Source organism: Opisthocomus hoazin, chromosome 20 (genome assembly GCF_030867145.1).
Source record: "Opisthocomus hoazin isolate bOpiHoa1 chromosome 20, bOpiHoa1.hap1, whole genome shotgun sequence".
Lineage (NCBI taxonomy): Eukaryota > Metazoa > Chordata > Aves > Opisthocomiformes > Opisthocomidae > Opisthocomus > Opisthocomus hoazin.
Window position 1 is genome coordinate 14,075,796 of NC_134433.1, and position 26,985 is coordinate 14,102,780.

The window sequence follows — 26,985 nt, forward strand, 5'->3', positions numbered from 1 at the left end:
AAAGTAAGATTGTGTATAAGTTAGGCCTATAATTGGCATGAAGACTAGTCATGAATAAGTTGCAGCACTTGGAGGTTTTTTGTTTTTCACAGACATTAGTTTAACTGGAAAAGTATACCTAGCAGTGAGCTGTTGTTTTGTGCTTCCATGTAAGTTAATACTGAAACAGTAATGAATCTTGTTTCTTTATTCAACATGCACCAAACAAATAGATTGAAATGCATTTATTCTCTCTGATTTTTATGCATACTACAAATTGCAAATATAGTATAAAATAGATTCTCCCCTGTAAGAAAATCTGGTTCCTGTTACCACAAAAATATAGTATTAAAGATTTGTTTTAAAAATACCAACTTTATAAAATGCTAAGTAAAAAACTAACAATCGCTGGTTGGTTTATGCGTTAAGCCAAAGATCCATTAGAAGTCTACAAGAACCTAAAGGGGAAGTGTCTAATCCTTGTGGCTTACCTCCAGGTACAGTGAGAAACAGTTGCTGTTACAGGTGCATGAATAAGAAGCTAACTTCTCGCAACTATTGGGCAAGCATTAAAGGATCTTTAATTCCAAGTGTGACAGGTAGCTCTAATTCTCACTGTAGTCCACAGTATAAAATTTGCTCGTAATCTTAATAACAGGAGGTTGACCTTTTGGTTTGAGTCATGTTAGAAGGATAAATACGATTTAGTACAGTGTGGAACTCTAGTAAACTTTTACATAAAATGTTGAATTAAAAAGCTGCTTCAAGAAGTAACGCGGCTTTTTTCAAGGATTGTTTCCTACAAGAATCACAAGAGGAGCAATGCTGGCTTTTCTGTATTCATTATGAAAACTTACTTTCTATACTTAAGAAGGTCAAGTTAACATTTTCTGCACTGTTTTAAATACTGGAACATTTCATAGAAGCACGATATCTAGAATTTGGAAACTCGTTCCTTGTGCCACCTACAATTTAATCTGCAGTAAACTGAAAAACCTTAGCTTGAATGAACTGTAAAACAAGTTGTTTGACATGCTTTAGAAAATCTGTAGATGCATAGATGTAGCTCCATCCTTCCACTTGTTAACATGGTCTGAAATAACAGTTCTGCAGAGTGGACACGTTTTTTCTCTATTAAACCATAAAGAGATGCATTCTTCACAAAATGTGTGCTGTAATGAAAAGAATGAGAACTTAGAGCTTCTAAGCTCTTCCATTTATAAGACGGTATATTATCTGCATAGCGTGATTTCTAAAAATAATCAGAAGTCACATACACTCACTAATCTAACTTTATGTTGGTTTGTTTACCAGGTGTTTAAAATATTCTTAAGTTTGAAAAAAAAAATTCGCATTATGTGTATTACCTGACAGATAAGCAGAATAGGCTTCTGAAATTCAGCTTGGCAGATTGAACAAATATCATCCGATTCAGAACACTGTCTCTTGCTAGCCGTCACCCCGTAGTGCTGTAAAACAAGGTATTTTCAGCAGATACTAGTTTCTAGGTGGGAGGGGAAGCCAAAACAAAGCACAAAAATAAGAGGACAGAAAGGAATTGGGAATAAGGGCTGCTGGGTCAGGAAAACTGTTCAATCCCTAATCCAGTGAAATGTTGCCAAGTTTTTTAATAGTTGTCTTGGGGCCTAAAGCTTATGTGCTCCTACTTGCCATGCTGTCTAGTTATCTAGTTGTCTAGTACCTTCCCCTGATCACAGTTACTGGAAAAATCTGTATCGGTGTTATTTTAACAGTGACCTCTGAGCAAAACAATGTGTTAAATTCCAATCTGATCAAGATAGCACTTAAAAAATGAGAAGGGCTTTATTATTCTTTTAGTTCAATTACACTGTGCTCCAATATCTTTTATACATTTTACTGCCCGGATAGCAGACTCTAAACAATACCTTTTACTACAGAGAAAGATTATCTAGAAACTTATAATTCTAACAGAAGTTTCTTGCATGTCAATTATTTTGGCAAGCTTCAATACGGACTATATTTCAGCCTAAAGCTGCAACCTGCATCCAACCAATATTCAGTTAGGAAGCAGGACAAAAAGGGTATGTTATTTCACATATGCTTTTCAGAGAGACATGCAGAATAGACTTTTTGGGGGTTTTCTTGTTGTTGTTCAGGTGGTAACGTAATCACGTAGTCAGGGAATTCAGACTATGAAATCCAAGGACAAGTATACAGGATTTACTTTAAAAATGCAGTTGTCTATTGCTAGAATAATACAAACTAATATAGGAATAAGGTATTTTAAAAAGTATTTTCATGAAAATTGGGTTGATTTTTGTCATAAGAGAATTCAGTACTCACTGGTCGTGTACAAAATATCCGTAAAACCTGCCTGAAGTTTCTCAATTGTCCAAAAAAGCTCAAAAGCTGAAATGGGAAAGAAAACCTGAGTTACGCTTAGTATTCTTCTCTGTGAACTGAAAAGCTTCCAAGCTTTTGTGCAGATTCCAACACTAGAGGTCTTACTGGTAGTTTGATGTTGGCAGAAACATAAGCAAAACTATAGTTCAGACTGACCCTATTTCAGTTGCTTAATATGCAACCAAACTAAGAATTTAGCCTGAAGTTTTTTTCAGAGAACAACAGTGTTGAGGTTCTGAAATGAAGCACTCAAGTGCAGATATATCAGCATTATCATCATATATGCAATAGTCTTCAGACTTATATGTAAGATACCTTAGCATTACAAAGTATTTTAGATGTGCAAAGCTGAATTTGTACTGAGTCTGGTTACATCTGGGGCAGATTCGCTCTTTGGTGAAGTAGACAGCCAGTATGAACATTTACGCTTAACTTGTTTAGTATCACACATTATACTCTAGCAGGAAGAAAATCTAGTTTCCTGGAAATTGCTGATTCTTTTAACCCTTAATTTTACCTTTATTTTTGCAAGCTGTCTTCCTCAGCATCTGGTAACAGTCTGATCAATGTCTGATGTGAGGGGACCTATAGTACCAGTGTTCTTTGCTATGCAACCTCAATCCATTCCACAACAGGTGCAGGAAAAAGACGACTGAGTCCCCTGAGCCAGTATTCCTGTCAGTTTTGGAAGGCTGTATTGGTTCAACTGAAGCATCGACTTGCAGGTCAGTTCAAACACAGGGGAACGTTCAGAAACGTGTTCATTTATGTGTCTCTAACCCTCCAGTGATAATTACTGCAAAATTGTTTGAGAGGAATATAAAGCTTACATACTTTTAGGATGAGGTAGAGAAGGCCCAGCAGTATCCCAAGGGTCCATCCTAGTACACTGTCCAGCTCCCCATAGCCAATAAGATAACGGAACCAAACTGGTATGGGGACAAACATACGGTAATACTGGCAGAGTTCTTCTAACAGCATGTACCAGTAGCCCTAAGCAAGACATGCAAAGGAACCGCTCAAGATTTAAAACACAAAGGATTTTTAAAATATAGAGAAAAAATGCATTGTTATTCTTCTGAGTAACTTCCTCTCATAGTATCTTGAAACAACTAAATAGGAAGCATGAAAAAGAATGAAGACCAGATAATGAGTCTCACCACAACTGTACAAATAGAACAACTGATTGCCGTACTGCAGAAAATCAAATTAATAGGCTAAAATAGGGTGGCTTTGTCAGATACCTACCTGCTTAACAATGCTATCAGACTTAATTTCATAAGCATGAACAAAGAAAATAGAAGTTACACGAAAAAGGAAAATAAGACAAATTTGGTCACATAGATCAGCTTGTCATTAGCAAGAGTTGTGTCCTGCATTCAAGATTAAAAAATGAGAGTAAGGCACATTCTTTTACTAACAAACATAAGTTACAAACTGTTTTCCTGTAAACGTTATTTCATGCCTGTGTAAGAAGCCTTATCTGGTGACAAATAACTCCTGTATAGGATCGGGTGGTAGGAAAATTATGGGGCCAGGAAAGAAGCATAGGGTCGCTGGACTGAACACGTAAACAGTTCAATGACACCCTAAAAATGACTGAATAACAACTGGAGAGCACAAGTGTCCTGCACAGAGCACATATAATCATAAATATTTAGCTAAGCTCTTACTTTATTTCCTTGTCTTTAAAACTAGATTTATAACAGGGAAGAAGTACTCTTTCTATAATGTATGCTGGATAATATTAGCTTTAAAAAACAAAAAAAATCTTGATTACAAAGTGATATTTACAGAAATTGGTGATCACTGAGAAAAAACTTCACCCTGGTACATTTGACAAGATAAAACCTACCAAAACATCCTGTTCAAATGTTATCATGTACAAGCTGTACTTGTTTTTTGTTTTGTTATTTAAACAGTACTAGTATTTGCTATTTTGACAGAAAATTTAATTGTTTTTTGCATGTCTCACCTTAGGAAGCAGATAAAAATAAATACCCCACCAACCAACGTAGGCTCCTATAAAAATCATTAAACTTCACTGGTTTGAGGAATTAAGCTATGAATCAAATTCACTGATCTGACAAATATTGCTTAAGTTTATTAACAAAAAGAAAATTCAGATTTATTTTGAAAAGACACAAAATACAGCTGTTGGCATGTGCAGATCTTAAAATCTTCCCATGTCAGTCACTGTCAAGCATGTAAAAAATTTACTGTGCATCAGATTCTGTGTATACACATTCTTACACTGCAGCATATAAAAGGTTTCTTCATCCCCCCCACTCAGAGACAGAAATAAACCCATTTATCCGATGACATAATACAAGCAATCGTTTCAGATCGGACTGTTAACCGTCCTTAGCACCAGGCAGGGAAGAACATGAAATCCACAGGGTTTTCTCACCCACAGTGTAGTGGTGGATTATATATGGACTTTTAATTAAAAAGACCCTTGTCTGGGTGGAATTTAATAATTAGCTAATTTTACCGTAAAAGGATCTTCATAAGGAAGCAAAAATACAGCTTGTTTTCTTACCTTGGATTTAAAGGACATCATAAAAGAAGGCACCAAGAGAATAAAGCACTTGAAGCCCATGAAGAGGAATTTCAGAATAAAGTCTGTGACTCCGACAATCCAAAGTACCTCCCAGAAGTTTATTAAATCCACAGTAGGGTTTAAAAAGATTAAGCTACAAAAAGAATTATCAGAAGTTACTGGAGCACCCTATTTAGAGGAAAGCATAACCAGAGATTATCACAGCAGGTTTAATTAAAAAAGGAAACCTGGTTTACATAGAAGAAAATTAGTTGCCAAGAAAATACTAATCAATTATTTCAGTGATTGCAAGCCGATCATTTATGATCTGTGACAGCCTTTCAGTGTTTGAACCTCCCTTCCTGTACCTTCATCACAGCCCCCATCCTCTAGAGACAGGCTTGCTTTCCCATTTTAGCAGTACAGCCTTTGACCGGTTTACAGCCAAGCCTGTAGCTACAGAATGGTAAGGGAAAAAAAATAAACTGGAGACGAACTCCACAGAGCCCCAGAATGCCATATTCAGTGGGAGGGTCAAAGCCAGGGATCAAACCCAGCTACACTCCCCACAGTACAGTAGTACTATGAAGTTGAGTATGGGGGTCTAATCCTGCAAATTCCAAACCACTGTTTTTAATGACAGCACCTGTTCAGTTTGGCAGAAGAGGAAGAAAGGAGATCAAAATGAAAGAGAAACCAACGCCTCTATTAAAGAGAAACAGCAACAGCCTAGATAAAATGTTCCCAATTATTATTTATGAGTAATTTATGATGTGAGAGATGTTCCTCTACTCACCTGTAATACAGTGACTGAGAAAGAAAGGTGTAATACAAGAGGAGAGATGATCCAGTTAGGTATACTAGTAACCAAGCACACTGCAACTTGGAACACCGTTCCTGTAAGATAATGGTAAAGATATATTACAGTCCTTAGCTGAGTATCAGTGTCTTAATTGACGGATAAAGGTCTTGGTTAACTTACAGACTTTTGTTGCATAGGGTGATACTTACTCTTAGAAAAACCTGATTTACTATGCTTTTGTTTGCATACATATAAGTTGTTAGCAGCCCAATTCCAAGAGAAATGCCTATTAGGAAAAAAGGGTCAGTTATACACAAGAAAATAAAGAAATTTATTCAACTGGGTTGAAGAACCAGCTACTTCTAATATATCTTTGTAATTACAATTAATAGCTCAGACTATCATGCCAGAATAATTAAGCGCACTGTACATATACCAGCAAAGGAAACGCCACTGAAATGTAGTTTAGTAAATCTCTCTTTCTGATTAATAAAGCAAATAAAATCTAAAAATAAATTGAATTATATTTCAGGCATGGTTATTCGTATATCTCGTTGGGGGGGAGGGTCTGTTCCCTCAGACCTTATTTTGTTATACTCTACCAATTATATGCTGCGTGATCAATTTGACACACAGAATCAAGATATACGGCAGACTTTTGTGCAGCCACTGGAGGAGGTATCTGAGTTCTGAGAGGGAGCTGCCGCTGTGTTCCTCTGAGTCTGGAGGGGAATCGTTGAGCCCCCCTGCTTCGCTGTGGGCATGTCCGTGTGAGCGACTTTGGGACCCTGGCCTCGAATGTCGCGAACTCGCGTCTTCTCGGGCTTCTCCCACCGCAGAGGTTAGCTGTATGCGAACATCTCCGCTATGATGGCACGAGCTCTCTCCTGACAGCCTCGCTGCGTGGGCGCTCTGAGAAGATGAAGAGTCATCACCACTCCCTTGGATGTTGTGGAGATGACTGTAGTTTGGTTGCATGGTGAGATTTTTTTTCTGGTCCAGATTCTTGCTACTTTGTCTCCTATAGTGGAATAGGAAAAGTCACAGCTAAAGGAGGAGCTAACGAGTTCAGGGGAAAAAAACCCACAAAGACCCAACAGAAAAAACACAATAGATTGTACTGAGTGATTGCCTGCATGAAGCAAAGCAGAGATCCTCTGACAGATGCTGTCTTCGTTCTGAAAGCTGGCATACTGGGTTTGCGCCCTGTCTCCACGGGCGCAACTTTCCGTGTGCCATATTAAATGGCTTCCTTTCATTCACGTGCAGATTTTCTAGCCTGCGGTGAACCTGGCTGCCTGAGTAAAATCTGAAGTTGCTTCAGTGCAAATCAGAACAGCAAAAGCTGCTGAATAGAAGCCCAGCACTAGCTTGTGCAGCAGATATCTCAGAAGTGCTGCATAATTTCACAAAAATAGTAACAGTAGTAGGGCAAAGAATGAGCAAACAATGATGGGAAGGAAGCAAAGAGTATATTTACATGCATCCGTGAAGTGGTAAGCATTTGTTCGGACAAGTCTGGTCAAAAGCCAGTGCATGCTCAAAATTGAGGGCCATTATGAGATTAACGAGATTATCCTGTCTGGGTAAGTTAGCAGAACCAGGTTAGTCCATTTTGTAAGATGCATTTAAAAGAGCCTGGACTGTACAGTCTAGGTGAAAAAAGTAGTGCAGCCAACAGTAATCTAACAGCGAGACCACCCAAACGAGGTCAGATTTATCTTTTCTTTGGCATCTTTCTGTTCTCGTCCTGGGCTGTTACTCGCTTCTGTGTCAGTCTTTATATTGGTCAAATAGGGTTAAACCTACTTCTCTGGACTGGTGTGACATCAGAGTAACGATTTTGGAGAATGCTGTGAAGCTGGATTTGGCACAGTACTTGTCACTATCGAATAGTATTATTGAAACCCTGAGAATTTTGTTATAATCCTTTTACTGTAATTCAAACTCTTCCAGATTCCTCTTTGAAATTATCTTTTCCAAAGCTTAGTGTACATACACAGCTAGTTTCACTGGGGATACAAAAAGGTTAAAGCAAAATTGGTTTTGCACTGCAAAAAGTTCTTCACATATTTGCACAAGCCTAGAATTCTTTAGCTTTTAAAGCGGAGATTGTATTAACAGAGTAAGTTGCATGAATTTAAACAATATCCAAACAGGGGAACTTACTGCCACGCTGCCGCTACTACTGTATTTGTGTTGGCCAAAGATTACATCATACTTCAACCCAGCCAAAATTCACGTTCTGTAATTTTATGCACATGAACAAAGCCAATAAACCAGAGATAGCATTGACTTGTGTGAGCAGAATTACCCCGTGTGTCCGCAGGGTCACGCCACGAATGCTCTTTTTAAAAGGAGAGGAACAGCAATAATAAAGCAACCCTCATCAGCACCCTGGAGTTAGTGGCTTAGGGCCTGCTTCTGCAACAACTTACAGCTCGGTGTTTAAAAAACACCCAGTGAGCGATCCCCTCGCTGGCGTCGAGCAGCTTCCCTCGGCCCTCTGCCCGACAAACTTTCGGGTAACCAAGTTACCGAACGGCGTTTCCAAGCGCCAGAAACCCGCGCGCAGCGGCCGGCTCCCAGCCGTTCTCCCCCCCGCCCCCCCCCTCCCCCCGAGATAAAACCAGCCCTTTGATGGAGGCTCTTCTCCTCCGGCGCTGCCCCGCTCCTCCCGGGCCGCGGCCTCCCGCCGGGGCCTCGCCCGCGCCCCTCGCAGGGCCGCGCCGCCGCCGAACCTCGCCGGCGGGGTCCCGCCGGCCTCCGCCCAAGCCCCGGTGTAGGGAGGGGGTGACTCTGGGGGCGCGGCCCCGCTTCCTCCTCCCCCTCCTCCCCGGGCTCTGAGGGGGAGCGGCCGCCGGGAGCCCCTTTCCCGCCCTCCCCTGCCCGGGCCCGGCGGCGGTACCTCATCAGGCGGCCGGCGCCTCCCGCCCGGCGCCGCTGCCCAGGCCGCGGCCGCCCGTCGCTGCCATCGCCGCCGCCGAGGCCGAGTGGGTGGGAGAGGGCGCGGCGGGGGGAGGAAGAGGAGGAGCCGTGAGGGGAGGAGGAGGAAGGCCCAGAGCCGGGTGTTGCTCTGGCAACGAGCGGCCGAGGCTCGTCGAGGCCTTCGCCCCGCCAGGGGACGGGGGATCCCGCGTGAGGCGGGGAGGGGAGCCCGCCTCAGGGCCGGGGACAGGCCGCGGGCCGGGCCCGCCAGGCGGGGGAGGGCAGCGGTTCCCGTTGCTCTTTGTTTAAAACCTCAATTAAAATTAATCTGGGAAAGCACTAATAACGAAGGAAATTAAGAAATATCTGTAAATACATATATGTGCTGCGGCATCATTGCTTCTCGGTGGCGATTAGCGTTCACCGCAGGGAAGTTCTGCTGTCTGGAAATTGGCTTTGCCTCCTAGGAAACCTGAGGAAAACGCTGCCTTAGTTAATACTGCTGTAGCTCGTAGGAGAAGCTTGAAATTAAACAGATACAGAGTTTTCTTTCAAAATGTGCTCTTGAATAAATTAGTTTGCATCCAGAAATGGCATCTGTTTTCCTTGGCTCAGATATTTTTCTAAAAGTGGTTAGGTACACAGCTCACACTGAAGCTGGTGCCTAATAGCCGAGTAGTTTTGAAAATCAGGCCTGTTTTGTTTTGAATTAAAACAGAAGTACTGTTTTTATTCAGAATTTTAAATACAGAGATGCTGTGGGGTCAGTAACCCCGGGAGAGGTAAAGGACAGGCGCTTAGACACCTTAAGAGGTGAAAAACTAAGGGTTTAGAAGAGCAGAGTGGCCTGGTGTTTAGTAACGCAAGCCATCTAACCATGAACTTTCTCTTTTATGCTTGAGGGAGAAGCTGAGAACCTGGACACATCTCTGTTTCTGTTGGAGGTAGGTTTTAAGGAGGCGTCTGCAGCAATTTGGCCTACTTTTCTGATGTTTTGGGAATCTGTCAAGGCTTTCTTGACTGGAAGTCTCAGGCCTTGTGTGCTCTGTGTTTCACTTGGGCTGTGGCTGATGTCTTGGAAGAAACCTGGCCTGGTTACTACAGATATGCTGAAGTATTAAACACAAGCTTCCTGTTCCTGTAGGCCCTCTGAACTAAAATGACCTTATAATGTGTTGAGTACTGCTGCCTAATTACCGCAGTACTGCTCAGTAGCAGCACCAATGCAGATTTCAGATGCTCGGCTGGAAGCATGCTAAGAATTACGCAGCTATATCCCCATCCTTCCAAGGGTAACACAAACCAGTTGTGTTTGACTTCTGTTATGCCATATTGTTCATTCTCTTTGCCCAGTTAGTCATTCGCATAGTGTTTGCATTGTGAAGGACACTGTGAAAAATCTTCATTTGATTCTCAAATCAGGAAAAGCTGTTGTAAATCTTTTATTTTTAAATAGTATTTTAAGGTTGAAAATTATGCATGCCTTCTGTACGTTGCCTGGAGGTGTACAAATATAAAAGCCTCATTCAGCTGTTTCTTTTTTGTAATTATAAAATGCATTAAGGTACAAATGTAGTTTTAAATCAAAGTTGTTCTCAAACTATTTCTCATTGTTATATGCACTGCAAATATGAAATTAATTCATGGCAGCTTATTAATCAATAATGTTTGCTTGTGCAGGTCACTTGCTGATTTATCTCCAATTCACGGCTCATTAGAAGGTATGTAACTCTTTGGTGATGTTGTTGTTTAACAGGTTTTTTTTTTCATGGTGCTATTAATGACCTCTGAATTTAGTAACCCGTGACACAAGAAAGATTTTAGAGATTAATAGCATAAAATTGGATGTCTTTTCCCATGGGTACTGCACACACTCGGTCGTGTAATACCTAATAATAAATTTACCAGTCTGTATTTGGACTCTCCTCCTACGATGCCCATAAATTTCACACAGATAGCTGAATCGGTGTCTAGGCATGTTTTCGGGTGTGTAAGTACACTCAGATGTAAGTATCCCAGACTTTCTCATCCTCCTAGGTATAGGTGGTACCTCCTTAATTGATGCTATCGGCGGGTTTCATCAGTGTATACCTGCTTTTACTGTGGTTGTTAAATGTATGAGACAATATTGGAACAAACACTGATCCTTGTGAAACTCTGCCAGCGATGCCCTGGCAGCACACTGCTTCCCTCTCCAGTAGTTACTCTGTACTAGAAATTGCTGAGAGCTGGTTCTATACATAGAAGTATTAGAACAAAATGTTTCGTATCCTAGCCCTAATTCCTAAAGGAGCTCTGCAGAAGGCTTCCTGCGTAGAACAGATTAAGGGGTTACAATCTTAATCCTTTTTTCCTCATAATAAACTGTAATATCACTGTTTTTCATCAGAAGGTGTGGAAGGAACTAGTCCTTTAAAATTATATGTACAGCATACATCTTTGGTGAAATTTAAAGGAACTGATCTCAGCTATGTGGAAAGGAATTGTAGTTAATGATATGTTAAAAAACTGTTTCCTTGCAAGATTCTGTAAAATAGCAGAATGTCCTGAATATTCAAAGGCTTTATTGGTTGTCTTCTACACAAAATGTTACTGGAGTATGGAAGACTTCTGCAAAATTAAGAGGGTTTAGTTGAAATCGTTTGAAGGATTTGAAAATCTTGCCAAGAGGCTTAAAATGACCTTTAAAATTTGAATGCTTCCTGAGCTTGGAATGCTCAAATCTTTTTAAAACTAGCTCCTGCAATTATACAACCCTTACTTCAGTTTGAATTTCGAGCCCAAGAAAACAGCTTCTGTGCTCCCATATTTAAGGCACAGAAGAATAGAGACCAGTTTTGATAGCTCATCACTGGAGTGATGGCAGAGGAGCCTGAATTTCACTGTTGAAGTCTGATCTGTAAGCTTTGTCGAGCAGACTCACAAAGAATTTGAACCAGATATTTTCATAATGCAATGACATCATCTTGTTCCATGAGATTCCGAGAAATCTTGCTAGCTCTCTGTGTGCAGCAGTGTGCTCGTTTCCATTAAGTCATTCTAAACGGAGAGTAGTTCCACTGAAATGGTGTTATGTAATTGCTTCAAAGCTGGTGAATTAGATCCCGGAGTCTTGGGTTTTGTGTAGAGATAGAACCTTGAATGAAAATTAGATAGCAGAGCCACAAAGGGCAGCTGTAATTTTTGCTCACTGCACAGGAGGGTGCTCAGCCTCTGTCTTTATCCACAAGAAAGAGTGGTTCCCATGGTCGTTAGACTGAAGTCGAGAAGCTGTTTCCTGAACTGGTCTTTTCTTGTAGTGACATTGAAGGATCTGTTAAATACAATTAGTCAGAAAATATTCAGCTGTTAAAAGAATTTTGGAAGGTGTGTGTTAATAGCTGTTGTAAGATCATTACAAAGGTATTTAGGTCGAAAGATGCACTGTAATTATCATCCACTATGTCAGATGTTGGTATTCTATAATGGGCGTGCTTAAAGGTGCTAGAATTTCAATAGAATCTTTGAAGTTTCTCAATTTTTTTTTTCCAATCTAATTTGTTAATTTGAATGTGTGAATCCTTGTGTGAATTGTTCTGTTGAATAATGGGTTCTCATGTATGTAAAAACCTATCCTGAGTGGATTTGCTGGGAGGGGTAGTTAGGTTTGTTCATTTGCATTCAATCAGTAGTACCCGCTTATAGTTATATGCTTAGTTATTCTTTATTCTCCTTGGTAAATATTAATATATTTTAGGTTGATGCTGTGAAAATCTGATATCAAGGTTCAAAAACCAAATGAATGTTCTAACATAACTCTTAAAATGGAAATGTTTAAAAGTTATATTGGTTTATTAATTTAGGTTACTTTGTGTTTTATAGTGGGAAAAGATTTTACTGGGGACGTGAGGGGGCTTTGTGGCACGTGGTCAACAGGAGCCAATGCTGTTTCACTGAAGTCAGTTCTTTTGGTACCTCAGGCTGGGCATTGCTTCCTGTGAGTACTCGGGTAACTGCTCTGTCTGTGTTCTGGTAGGGTGGCAACCTTTAATTCACAGAAGGAAAAAAGTCTGCTTTTTGGGTTCTTAGTAATTACTGAGAATGTCTGCCATAGAAAGTTTTATTTCACTCCCTGTAACCTGGACTAATGGTGAGATAAAGAATCTTCTGGCATTAGTTACGTATACAAAAAATTTTGGTTTATGAGTGGCTGAAAATTGACCAACTTTCTGTTCCCCTTTTTAGAGATCAGATAAACAGAGGTCTTGGAAGTTGTTAGCTGGTCAGATTTTAGTAAGTGAGTTAACATGTTCTGTCTGAAAACAATTTGTTAAACCTCTACCCTGTACAAGCTCAAAAATATTCTGGCCCTCTGCATGCATATCCATTTTAGTTGCTAACAATTGTTTTTAAGAAGCATTACCGTTGTAGACAGATTTCCAGGTATTTCCTTTCAGAACTTTCAGAATAAATACACACACAGAAATATAGTAGGCAAAATCTTGTTCGTGGTGTTGAAGGGGATTTGTCCCATTAGCGTCAGCACAGAAATATTTGCTTCACTTCAGTCAATATTTACTTCACTGGTAAATGAAACTTGTTTTGCACTTCACGAAGTTAATATTTACTTACTGGTTTTAGTTTGGTGGCAACATGTAAAATTCTCTGTTTCTAATGATATGGAGGGCTTTTTTACTTCTTTTCTAACAAAAATGATTTTGTATTAACAGATGTGTGTTAGTCTGTTAGGAAGTCTTATCCACAAGTAAGACCACATTCATAATGTAACAAGATTATATAGATTATGCCTATAACATTTTACAACTATGGAAAGGATAATTAAAAAAAAAAAAAAGGTAAAATGGCTAAATATATTACCAAAAAATAATTCTATAAGACAGTAAAATAGGAATTCCACATCAGTTGTTTTTTGTGCTTGTTTTATGCCAGTCAAGTTCTCTGGTAAAGGAGAATGTGCCATTATTCGTGAAGTGATGCTTTGGCATTTTGTTTTTCAATGTTCCTTGCATAAGATAAAATAATTAGACTGAAGGAGGACCTCAGAAACTACACTTGGATTTTTGGCTCATAGAAATGTTATTGGGAGTTAACTTTGGATAAATCACCATCATACCTTAAGGAAATGCTTGTCATCCACGTCCAGGGTACACTTTCCTGCATACTGCAACTTCCCAGAAAGAACTGTAGACTGCTACTGCGGGTTCTGGGTTTTGTGGCATATTTTTTGTGGGATTGTTTTGGGTTTGGTTTTTTTTTTTAGTCTTGGCGTTTTGAAAATTTGTACTTCGTGGTCAAATATGTTAAAAAGAAATAGGGGGGAAAAAAAATGAAAAAACTTTAAAGTCATCTGTGGTAGTTTGCCTTTGCATGATGCTACTGCTTTCATCTTTGCTTCTCTTCAGATTTTTACTTTATCTTGAGAAGTGTTTTTGAAGATTCTCATCTGATAGTAGGTGAGCACTGCCTGGATCCTGGACTATGTTCAGATGCCCAGCTAGGGTCCTTGCTCACCAGTTGAGAGATGTAATAGAAGTGAGCACTGGGTCCTTTTGGAAGCTCAAGAACACAGTTTTGCTCCTTGTCTTAAATATTCTCCAATATTTTTAAGAAATTACAGCCATCTTTTCTGCACTAGGTCTTGTTGACCATCACTAAATGAAAGTTTCTTCTGTGCTTCTGTAATTTCCCTCCCCACTCATCCCAACTTTCTGGGGTCTCTTATTAGAGAGTACAAAATTCTTCCTTGTGAAAACATTGGTATTCCAGTTATGTTTAGTTTAGTACGTGTTAATATTTTTTCTTACTAATATCCTGTACAAGGAATAAGTTGCTGTTAAAATAGACTAATAGCCTAAACAGAATTGATTTGGTTTAACTAAAACTCAAAGCTGTTTATTGCAAGTGTATTACAAATCAGTAGAGATGACTTCTGTAATACAAAATGTAACACTAAAAGATTTTTCCAACCCTGGGAAGCCAACATATTCTGCTAGTTTTGATTTATAATAATGGGAGGCTCGAGCATTAATAACTGTAAAAAATGGCATTAGGAGAAACTTCCCAGCTCTCTGAGGACAAGATATTCCTCTTCTATGTGTTGATGGGTAAAGCTACTGCTAGATTAGAATAAAAGCAGGCATAGGCTGCTGAATAGGATTTGCATGAGCCAGACTTACTTACAATGAAGTTGTCTGGCATTAGTGTACTTGAGGAGGCTGCCTGAAGTACAAGTGCTGAGTGAAGGTGCTTACCCTGGTCTTAAAAATTAATAAACAAACAAATCAACAAAAAGGCTGACAGGCTTTTAATTAAAGTAAGTAATCCATTCAGAAAAGGAGCATATATTAGTGAAGAGATTGATTTTGAAATGTACATACTTGGGGGGGGAAGTCTTTTTGTACAACTTCATTGTATTAATTCTTAACCAATATATCTCTAATACAAGTTTCTAGCCATGTCTAGCTACTTTCTGTTACAAAGCATTCACCATAGAACCTCTATGTCCACCAGAGTAAAGTGGCAGAAACTATGCCCATCATGATTTTCAGGGGAGTGTATGAATCTAGAGGCAAAGCCATATAACTTCTCATTAATTTTATCAGAATCATAGGTAAAATTGAATATAAAAAGAAAGAGTAAAACATTTGCAGATAGATATGTTGGCAGCAGTTTCCCCAAGAGCTTTATTGTGGTTTCAGCAGTGCAGTCTACCTCTGCTGTAATTTTTAGGACGTAATCCTGTGAATGTCTCTGATTAGCATACGTAAGTGAGTAGTCTCATTAGAATCAAGGGGCTCCTTGTCTATGAAGTTAGCTGAACAAGTTTGTAGGGTGAAGGCCCCCTTTACCTCAAAGTTATATAAAAATAAAAATATTTGCTTTGCCATTAGGAGATCCTTCAGCTTATGCCCACATACAGCTCATTGTTTTCTGATTTCATCAATGAAAATGGTTTAGTTGTAGAGGAGGTATTGATGTTTGTATAATTTACGGAATTATGGTTGTTCATTGCAGAATTTGTTGGGATATGTATCACACAAATACGTGTCTATAATTTTATCATGTTTGCTCTTGTTGAAATCAGTGATAGACCTTCCATTGACCCTAACAGCAACAAGTATGTGTTTCCAGATGTTCTTGAGGCTAGGAGTAGAGTATGCGATAGTAACGTTGTAGCTCATGAAAAGTTAAAAACTAGTAACTGAATTATGCAAAATGTAGAATTGCTTGTTGCTGATATTATGGAATTACTACAAAATCAGGTATAGACCTCAGCAGCTTGGTGAAGAGGCAGCACACTTTTGAACTAAATACTGCATGTAAAACTGGTATCGTTTAAGCAGTTGTTCATCATATTTCCCTATGCTTAACCATGCACATGTTTTGGTTGTAAAAATTAGGATGCAGATGTTAATTGAGAAGGCAAAGGTTTCTGGAATAAAATTAGAGTACGCCTCCTCCTAATTTGAAAATTATTTTTGTTTTGGAAAGCAAGCACAAACTTGGCCTTTTTTCAGTGAAGTCGCAGTCAGTACAGTAGTCACACTTGTGTGGTTTAGGAGGAATTGGATAGATGACCTTTAGATCCTTATAGCTGTCTAGTCCATGTTTCCAAATGTGACACTTCATTTGCACGGAAGAGTTTTTCCCTGTACATTTCATATATGTATCATAGTTGGCTGTATGCTTATTTTTCAGTGGTTTAGTTATAAGTGGGTATATAATAGTATGAGATGTTCGACTTTCAACCTGCCAGAGGCTTTGTCTGCAGCATATGGTTAAGAGATAGTGCCATCTACTTGGTGTCTGGTCAAAGGAGATAACACTGATGTTTGTTAAGCAAGACACGTTTGTTATCTTGCTGTAATGTACACTTTTCTTGCAGTGGCATACTTAAAACCAGTTCTGAGTAGGCAGAGAAAATTCGGTGTGTTTGCACTTCTGTCATGAAACAAGACTAGTGTCTTTTTGCTAAGATCTCCAACTCTGTCCTTTAGAGTGGGGATTTTATGATTTATACAATTAGAGATGAGCGTGAGGCTATTTAGTTCATTTAATCTTGTGGTCTGAGTCTTCAGTTGAACTAAAATATCTGAGCTAAATCACTGCACACCCATACCTCAAACTGTCAAATAAAAATGTCTGTTTATGATAATGATTATCTTAATTTAAGAGTTAGTTTTAGGTCACTCAGTACTTTTCTTCATTAATAGAAAGAATTAATGGAAGACTACTTACAAGAGTACTTACTACTGAACTAAGAACTATTTAAGAAGTAAAACACTGGTGAAGGAATATTGGAATTCATCTTAGGCTCTTATATAAGTTCTTTTCAGAAGACTTTGTAACGATGAAGTATGTAAGCTTGCATGATTCAAAGTCTGGTGTTGTCTTCCCTATTTTTGGTAGAAAATGACTGTCTTGTCCATCAGTTTCAGCCAGGTCTCTGACTGCTTGTAGATCAACAGTACAAACAAAAAGTTTTGCGAGGGCCATGCAGGCTCCAGCAAGTTAACAGCCTCATTTTCATTGATGTGGCAGCTGAAGCACCAAAATTTAGAAGTGAAAATCATAGGACTTGATTATCTGAAGTTAAGCAAGAAATACATACATAAGTACCTAAATGAAAAGCCTTTTTCGAGTGACGCGGAAGGTCCTAGTCTGGGGAGGCCCAAGCATGTCTGGTGAAAAACTAATATGTGTAACTAAGGATCTGGATGTGTAACTTCAGGCATTCAAATTTGAAAAGTTTGGTCTACCACTCTGTAATTTCTGCTTTTGATGCTTGGGGGGTGTGTTTGTGTGTTTGTTTTGAAATCACTACAGTTATAATTTTGACAGTAGCTTCCTAGAGAAGACCAAAAGGAGATGTCAACTGTGTGAGCAACGGCTGTACACAAGGAACACATGGTTGAGTATATACAGACCAGTAAAAGATTCTCTTCAGCCCAGTGAAAGGGGGGAGAGCTAAAGAACAACAGCATGAGGAGAGGGGGACAGATATAGGTGAATCAGCCTCTAAGCTAAACATGTCAGAGCCACTGTTAAGACTCCAGCTATAATGTAATAGATGCCAAAACTTTTACGTGTGCATGTGTGCATACATACTTTTCCAAACTTCCCAGTCATGCATCCCATCTTACAGAACCTCTCTGTACAGAGGTTATTTCTTTGTGCCTCTTGTCAGAAAGGGCCTGCAGAATGTCTTCTGCACAGTCTTCAGTGAGGCCAACGTTGTGTTCAGTGCTTATGGAAAAACAACCAGTTCAAGGCTTGCAGAAGAGCTGGCATGTTTGTTTAAATTTCTTAAAGGCGTCACAGTGATAACAGCAGCTGAACAGCATTTGTTCTGTGTGCAGTAGAACTTTTTTTTTTCTTTTAATGTATAAAAAAACATGAAACACTACAGCAGAATAATATCTGTGAATCCTGCCTAGGGTCACTCAGATATCCATCTAGTGTATTACAGTACATTCAGAGAAAGACAGGAGAGCAGATAAAAGACATTAAGCCATGAAATTATGGTCAACAGAAATGTTTTATATTTTTCATTGTTTAGAACCTGATACAGTAATTGTTCTCTATCATGCATAATTGCCACAGTGTTAAAATACAATTGTTGAAAGCGTTACTCTTTGATCCATAATTTGAACCTTTATACAGGTCACGTAATTGTCTACATACAGAACTATTTGTCTGTGACTGTTTCACAGGTACACATAATTCATGTCTGTTCTTTTTTAAGTGAGCTGAACTTAATTCTGTTGAACTTACCCAAGTTAACCATTTTTCAGCCTCCAATGGTGCAGTAAAAATGTACTTCCTTAAATCTGGTTAGCTTGCAGACAGAGTCTGACAGTAGATTTAGTACAGCTGCAGTATTAACATTCAAAACTCCCATGCTGCACAGTTTTCCCACATGCTACATAAAAATGCAGTACAGTTTCTCTCTCCAAGGCTCCTCCATTAGGGCATTAACTGACTGTATGCCGCCAGTTTGGTTAATGTTTTCATTTATATATAATACAGTTTTACTCACTCACCCAAATTACTATTTATTGCAGAAAAAGTATGGTAAAATAATAATTTTACCCAATATTGGCTTAACATTAATTTTCAAACTATGAAAGTCAATGGAAAATAAATCTGCATGAGGACTGGTGAAATGAAAGATGTAGAATCATGGAATAAATGAGTTGCTAGAGAATAACTTGTGCTTGTATGTATTCTTAAATAGTTATAAGAAAATATAACAGAGAAAGTTTCTGCAATTATAAAGGAAGCAGCATGGATTTATGTACTCTGTAATAGTGGGAAGTGGGGAAAATGCTCATGAATCAGGATCATAGCTTTTATCATCTCCTACCACAACACTGAGTTTTGTTAACTCAATTTCAGAACGGCAGCTTTGCCACATTTTTGTGTTTTTTGAGGAGGGTGTAATGGCTTCAGAATGTACCAGTGAGTTTTTGGAGATAGGTTTGTAAGTTATGTTTCAAAAGGTGATGGAAGGAGACGCGGGTTTCTTTGAAGGCCTGAGCTGTAGAACCCTGATGATTTGGATGTTGTCGAATTTCTGGTCAAGAACAAAATGGACCCAAACAGATTTCAGTCTTCGATCTTTCCTTCTGCTTGTACATGATAGGACTGAGTGCTTTGACAGCAAGCTGCCTCTACATCATTTAATCCTTAAAGGCAGTGAATGGCTTCGGCGCCTGTTTACTTTCAGTAAACTTGAGAGTAGTCTGCTACTCTGAATAAAGCATTTGAATTCATGCTTCAAGTTAAACTGTTTGTCTGTAAGATGTGCATTTTACAGACTGAATTTCACTTGGTAAGATTTTTGGAAATGTAAATCACTGGGTTTATGGAGTAGATGGATTTGAGAGCCCTGTGATAGGTAAATAACAGCAGGAGTACAGCCTCCTCCATTTCTTTTCACGTCAAAAGAAGTCTTATTGTTTTTGTCCTCTAAAGAAATATTTCCTAGCCTTTATTTTACCAAGGGTCCTTTTTAGCAGCCAACTAGATTTTTTGGACCTTTATCAATTTTTCACTCCGCGTCTGGAAATCTTTCCTCCTTTCTTTATTCAGCTGCTAGTGGTCCCTCCTCTCCAGAAGAATCTCAGCTTTAATTTCTTGCGGGGTCGGCTGCAGAGGATATAGAGCTGTGCAAAATTCTTGCTGGTGCTGCTGCTGCAACTCCCGATGGGAGTACAGAGTCCCACAGCCAGCAGGGCCCTGGAGGAGGAAACAGCATAAACAGTCTTCATAAAGCAGAGAAAATAGGTGCAGGCAAATATTTTAAATTGAACTATAATGAAATTATTGTTTATGGCCCAGCTTCTACCTTACATCCAGAATTTGTCATTTAGGTGATTGGGCCAGCAGGTGGCAAATATAATTGAACTCAAGAAAATAAATAAGGAAGTAGGCTGGGGATTGTTTGCTAAAAAGAAGACATCTAGTTTACTAATTAGGAGGATTTATAGGATGCTGTACTTAAAAATAGAGGATTATTGATAGCTCATCTTAATCATGAAAGTTACCTTACAGTTTCAGTTTCCTACAACCAACATTGCTGCAGCAGTCAGATGTGTGATTACAACATGCGCAGAGAAGCTGACCTCGTGCCAATCCGCCTGACATGGACAGCATTGTCTCAGAAATGGAGGGCAGGAGTTGTAGGCTGTGCTGCTGCAGCCATATGGCTGCTGGTTTAAGAGATGCAGCCTGACTACCTGTGTGCTTTGGATTGCATTTCTCACTGCAATATAGACATAGGTGTAGAAAAGAAAAAATTGTATCCAGTTCTTTTAGCAGTAACCAGGAGCAAAAGACCTACTGCACTAGACGCTTATTTTCATCTGGAAACTTTATGAAAGCCTGCACAGGAACAACATTATTAATTTAGAGAGGAGGTAGCGAAAGATGTGGTACATTACATCTGGTTTTGAATTAGGTAGAAAGAGAAAAGAAGTTGGAATTCTTTTTAATTAATTACAAGAGAGTGTAAAAATCGTAGGACTGTAGAAATCTAGGAGATTGCTTTTGAAATTCTCATATATCTAAGTAGTGATCTAAAGGTATTTTAATGGAAGTCAGAAGTAGATATTGAACTGAAATACTTGTCAGTGGAGACTGCTGAAGTGGAAGTTGAATCAACCATTTTTTTGAAGGAAATAATAGTGATAACTCTGGCATTTAGGTCAACATCATCTCTCATTAAAGTTTTTCTCATAAAATTTTTATGTTCAAAGCTGTATCAGTCACTGGTGAGCTCATCGTGGCAGCCAAGTGTGAATTACACATTTCCCTATGCCCTTACCTAATTCATTTCTCTGTGCTACACTTTGGAATAATTTGAATATGAAGTATATCAGGAAAACAGAGTTGTGTTGTTTTGTTTTGTTCTAAATGGAGAACTCGAGCAGAACTGTTCCTCACGAAAAGTAACAAACATCCAGAGTGAGTTACCATGAAGGAGATTGCAGCTGAGATTGTAAATATTATTTTGAGAGACTTGGATTTCCTTCTGAAAGGAAAGAGCATTAAGGCGTATTTTGAAAATGTAGAAGGGGAAGAACAACAAAAAAACCCCGTAAGATAAATTTGGCTCACCAGCCTTTTTGCTATTTCATGTCTAACATTCATTTTGGAGCTGTAGCAGTTGCATCAAGTTGAGGCTAGTTTAGTTTTATGTGCGTGGTAAAATGGAGTTGCTTCACAAGGATCTGGTCCATTCTCTTCTGTCACATAATATTTCTGTTACTATGTCTGCACATTATTTCAACCAACCAAGTACCTTTTTTTTTAACAATTTGGAGAAAAAGAAATGAAAGTTTCAAAGTAAATATTTCTGTATTCATTCTCATGCATTTTATTGTCCTATAGAGCTTCTTTATTGCGTATACCTCCAAGTAATTTGTAGCGATAAAATGCAATGCTGAAGTAAAATAGTTAATTAAAATTTAGATTTGTAATAGATTATTTTCGTTTTGTATTTCAGAGAGTTATGACTTAAGCTTTTCTTATGCCCAGCAACAAATAAATTAATATACAAGGTGTGCAAAAGCCATGCACATCAGTGTTGAGGCAAACGGTCATTAGGAGCTGTGGAATAAGCGGGTTCTTTAATACAGAAGACTTGTGCTTTGCATTTGACAGAACTGTTCTGAGCAGGGGCTCATAATACTCCAGGAAACTGGATTTTCTTGATTTGATAGGAACCAGTAGGTCTGGAGATGTCTTGATCTCTTTGCCGTTCCTCAGTTGCCTCCAGAAGCACACCAGTTTGTTACTGGAACTTCACTCTGGCTGCAGACTTCGCTCCTAAGAGATTAATGTGTCTCATGGACAGTCCAACTTAGTGTAGAAATTATTTCTAGTTTATTTCTGATTTAACTGAAAAATTATTCAGACTTTGTGTATTTTGTATGTGAGTAATACAAGTTTGGACTTTAGTATTTGTGCTAGCTGGTATTTGTGTGTTTTTGTTTAATGCTGGTGAGGATTATTATGTAAAATTGGTTAGTCTGAACCTTTAAAGGAGCTGCCAACATGCATTTGCCTGAGTTACTTCAGCAGTGGAGAAGAGAGGAAGAATTCCAAACACATCATCCTGATTTCAGAAGTCTGCAGAGATCTCAAAAGTGGACTGACCCACCTGCTTTAGGTAGTAAATAGTGCTCTGCTTTTGTTACATACAAATGGCTGCATATGCGCACTCCCTCTCTGTGCACGTGTAATCTGTAGATCCTGATCTGCCTAGACAGAAGTGTACATACACTTTCTGGACTGAAGTCGCTAAGCACTAAGAATAATTGTGTGTAAAGTGTCTGAGTGTTTATACAAGTATACAAGATAAAGAGAAATGTAGTTATTTTTCATTTTGAAATAATGCAAATAGTAAATAATTCTTGAGAAAATAAACTGCAGTTTAGTTTTTATTTCAGTTCCCATGCTATTACATTGCCCTTGAAAACTGTGGAGTAAGAATGCGATGATCAAAAGGGAATGACAGTCCATCTTGTTTTCATTAAGTGACCAGTTTCGTACTACTTGGATGAAGCAGGTGTCCTTATTTGCATTCAGTTATAAAGATTCCTTATTCTCAAAATTAATTAATTGTAAGAAGTCAGGGTAGCAATTGTTATTAAAGGTGAGTGCTATTGTCCAGTACTCAGATGTTAATCAATATGAATTTTGATCTTAATAGCAATTATTATTATAATTATCACTATATAGCTTACATTTTTAGGAGCATTTCTTAATGATACGTGTGGGACTGCAAACTCTGCCTTCTGGAGAGTGCTGGTTATCTTTTTCTCTTTTTGAGTGTGTATGTGTTTAGTAGAGCCTTTGTTAGGCCCTGATCTACAAGTCTTATGCCTACAAGTAACCACCTCAGTGCACGCGTGGGCTGAAGTCAAGCACAGGAGAGAATGGGCCATGGCTCTGGTTCATGATTAATGCAGACAGGCACAGCTGGGAGGGTACCTCAAGTTTGAGACATCGTATCTCACTGCTGCTGTATGGAGGACCTTAGCCTGTGCTAAAACTTGAATGTAGCTACAAATTCGGCATTTTTGAAGGAAAACTGTGGGAGAGAATCTCAGAGTCTACATCCTATGTCAACATATTGATAGACTTCATCAACTCAAATCTCAGATGAATCTGTGTTTCCTGAGCCTGTTCCAGCTGTCATAGTTCCTTCCTGTAATTGAACTGTGCAGTGTACCATCCCAGGCAATAGAGCTGAAACTAGACTTTACATTTCATGATACTTTTGTGTTGAGAGCCCAATTAGTAACTGAATGTTGAAGAGCATGGCTTTATATAACTTATCTTTATTGCCCTGGAACTACATGGTAGAAGTAGCAGCAGTATGAATGACATCTTTCTCTCACATTTCCTTGAACATATGAGAGTTTACTCTGTTACAGCAGGTGATTGTATTTACAGTAGTATCTTGGATCCATTTAAGTAGCAGGAAATGTTTTTGTATTTCTAATGTCCTATATGGTTGGCAAAAATTGACAGTTGCGGTTATAATCGCCCTGGATTCCCTGGTTGTAGCGCAGATCCAGAACTTACCTTCTCTCTAACCTTCCTCCAAAACAGAAAAAATAAGGCGTCTGAACATTACCAATTCCCTAAATGTTCAGAGACAATACTTAGCTCATAATTATAGGCGTTCCTCCTAAAAATCTAATTTTTTCTGTGTTCATCCATCCTGAAGTGGCAAAAGGTAGGAGAGAAGGGAGAAGGGAAAGGGAGGCTTTGGTTGCTCAGATCATAACTTCAAAAACATGATGAAGAAAGCAACCTTTGTGTCTGTGTTTCAAAACCAAGGCACCAGGATAGCCAGCTGGTGATGATTTCTAAGCAACTGTAGTGGATATTGTTCACAGTTCTCGGCTTTGACATTATATAAGCTTTGTTGTTCAATTTTGTGCATGGAACCACTGGCATCATCTTCATCATGGGAGAGTATTTCCCCTTTCTGCGGAATCTCCTGCAGCACGCAGAAGTTGTACTGTACCTTTCAACTGGGTCCTACAAATGAAAGCCTCCAAGTGTAGCAAAACCATGTTCTCTTGGTTGTTGTTATGCATTGCGTATCCATGAAGGATCCTTCTGGACTTAGTTCAGAAGGAATAATTATACTATTGAAATATTAAACATCAAAGTTCTTCTTTTATTGTTAAACCAGTATTAAAGTAGGACAGAACTGATTTACAGTTTATGGCATTGCATTCCAGAATTGCTGGCGTTGCAGCTGATGTCCTGTTTCAGCAATACTGGCACTGCCAGGAGGCTCAGAAATTTAGATTTTAATCAAAAACTTTATTTGAGATACACTTCAGTTAAATTATAAATTAATCTTTCCTTGTGAACTTCTAAGCTGTTAAAAAGGGCAATGGCTGCAGCTTCCTTTGAAACAATTCAAAGCCTGCTTTTTGTCAGTATATGATTGCAGTATAATGGAATTGAAAGTTGTGTCTCTTTCTCACAGATTGTTATTTAATCACTATATATTAGCTTTCATTGCCCTTTTGATATATTTAAGCTCATAAACTTCTCATTGAATAGATTGAATTTACCGTTATGTTGTTACTTTTTATGAATAGAATAAATCAATATCAGATATGTTGGTTTGCACTGAATTGTTTATTTTAAGGGATGTTTAAACTTTACTGAAAGAAAATGGAAGGTGTCATGCCCAGTACTCTACTGCAAAACTCATTATTTGGTAACACTTTTAGATACAACCTGCTTCAACCAGCAAGTGCTATACATGTTATCCAGAGGTACAAGGTTAATAAAATTTCCTAACATTCTGTGAAATGTAATATATTTTTCAGTATTCCCAATATATAACATTTGAATACTTGCAAGTTGTTTTATTATTGTAATAGAAAGCTTTCATTTCATTATTGGGGAAATATTCAAGAGTAAAACTAGTGGGTTTTTTTTTTCACTGCAAATATCAACTCTGTGTTGAAAACATCTGTCTGATATTTCCTTTTATATATATATATTATAAAATCTTCCATAAGATGTAGTCCTTCTCATTCAGAAATCAAATGTTAGCAGAATAATGAGAACTGCCTTCTAAAATGTATTGCCTAGTCCGTAATATTTATGGTACCCACAAAACTTGAAAACATCTGTTCTGCAGAGCAGTAGCTATTAAAATACACTTAAGAAGGAAGAGCGGTCTCTTAATTCAGAGTCAGAATTTTGCTTTGCAGGGGTTATTTGAGCTGCTGTGATTCCAAAAAAGTGATGAACGTTTTTTTAGTTCTTTTGATTATGGGGAAATAGTAACTTGTTTCACTTTAAGGCTGTAGTCCTCAAATAATCTGTAGAAACCAGCTGACTTTCATCTGTAAATTTGAAGCACAATGTTAAGAAATATCATTGGGTTTGTTTTATCATTGAATTTTAGGAATGTTATTTCTTGCTTTTTTGGTTTGTTTAATATATGTTTGTTATTATTAATCAGGTGAAGTTCTACACAGACAATTGCAAAAGTGTGTATAGTGGATATAAAAACTTGGGAATCCTTTATCAGTGCAATCATGTAATAACAGCCCAGGCTTTGTGCTTGATGGAGGTATTTTGTTTGGGTTCAGTGTTGCTTCTGCAGTCTTTTCCTCACCAATTATGTATGCATCTTTATTATGGTATTAAGTAGCTAATTAAATCTGGTCAGGTTAACCTTTCTTGGTGATTAGAAGTAGGCATCTCATCCACTGAAAAAGCTAATCATTTTGGGTGGAACATCTTGTTCTTGTTTGAATAATTATCTTTGTTTACATTCACACAGCATTAATCACTTGAACCAGACATCTCTTGGAAAAAAAGGAGGAGTGCCCGTAGCAGGTTTTCAAATTCTGTATACAGAAGTTATAAGGGAGGCTGCATTTCCCTTCATTCCTCTCTGTGAGCAAAATAGGAAGACATTTTGAATCCATAATCCAGAATAAAATGTATTCCAAAAGTACACAGAGAACTGTAGTTTGTTTTCAAAAAACTTTTAAAAGCAAGACCTCCGGGCTGATAGCTGAACTGAAGTCCTGTTTCCTTGGTGAAAATTCTTCAGCGGTAGCATTGCAATGTTTTCCTGGTAGAGCATTTTTCATTCTTTTCCAGCTATTACTGTTACTCTTTTATAAGTCTATCTGTCTTTGTTTTGTGGCCTGTTCTATTTTGGAATGCTAGTGAGAGCTTCTTGGTCGTTTTTCCTGTCCTTCCCCTCAGTTTGATATTTTCTGCCAACTCTTCTGCCCTAAAGCCTTTGCCATTGCCTTTATTGCTCAGGGGAGGAGCGTATCCTAACAAATGCTCCATATGTTGTGGCTTCTGTCATCAAGGTTGGAAAGACCAAAAGCAGAGACTGCAGAGCGACCTTCTGGCAGTTTTTCTGTGCTCCCTCCACCTTGCATCTGAGGCTCAGGAGGTTGTGCTCTTCTGATTCGTCTTTGGGAAGGACTCTATAGCTCAGTCAAAAGATGTTCAGCTGAAGATTGTTTTATTTTAATCATGAAAAATTGTGATGTTTCTCAGGAACAAAATAGGAGATCTATTAGCTCGATGCTATGTAGAGAGCAAGTAGGATGCTAGGAATTATTAGAAAAGAAATAAAGAGAAAACACAAGAATCTTTTTGATACCACTATAAACCCATCATACATCTGCATCTTGTGTACTGTGTATCTTAAAAAGGAGATAATGAAACAATAAAGGCTGTAGAGAAGGGCAACAAATGCAATCAAAGATATAGCAGATGTGACTGTGAACCGCATTCATGTGTTCCTTCTACAAAAGGCCTTGGAGTCATT

At 38.5% G+C, this 26,985-nt stretch overlaps 1 protein-coding gene and 1 long non-coding RNA gene across 4 annotated transcripts in view; one reads left to right on the forward strand and one right to left on the reverse strand.

Moving 5' to 3' along the window:
* Positions 1 to 209: 209 nt before the first annotated feature.
* Positions 210 to 8,698, reverse strand: RNFT1 (ring finger protein, transmembrane 1). The gene is made up of 9 exons (XM_075440503.1): positions 8,617 to 8,698; positions 6,311 to 6,729; positions 5,918 to 5,994; positions 5,703 to 5,803; positions 4,907 to 5,060; positions 3,199 to 3,357; positions 2,305 to 2,370; positions 1,347 to 1,448; positions 210 to 1,151 (listed from the first exon to the last, which is right to left on the reverse strand). The coding sequence occupies exons 1-9, from the start codon at positions 8,619 to 8,621 to the stop codon at positions 1,017 to 1,019; spliced, it is 1,218 nt and encodes a 405-aa protein (XP_075296618.1). The 5' UTR covers positions 8,622 to 8,698; the 3' UTR covers positions 210 to 1,016.
* The window catches only part of LOC142363778 (uncharacterized), a 30,076-nt gene continuing 11,705 nt past the window's right edge, over positions 8,615 to 26,985 (forward strand). The window contains exons 1-4 of one of the 3 annotated variants that reach the window (XR_012765950.1): positions 8,615 to 8,701; positions 9,539 to 9,580; positions 10,317 to 10,357; positions 12,498 to 12,612. This is a non-coding gene — a long non-coding RNA (uncharacterized LOC142363778). Of the gene's footprint in view, positions 8,702 to 8,808; positions 9,581 to 10,316; positions 10,358 to 12,497; positions 12,613 to 26,985 lie in introns of those variants that run through there. The other 2 variants (XR_012765951.1, XR_012765949.1) reach the window with 2 other exon arrangements.

Coding starts and splice junctions, on each gene's coding strand:
- RNFT1 (XM_075440503.1), bottom strand. Junction 5,995..6,310: donor GATCACGCAGCATATAATTG/GTAGAGTATAAC, acceptor TTTTCCTAATAG/GCATTTCTCTTGGAATTGGG. Junction 5,804..5,917: donor TAAATCAGGTTTTTCTAAGA/GTAAGTATCACC, acceptor ATTATCTTACAG/GAACGGTGTTCCAAGTTGCA.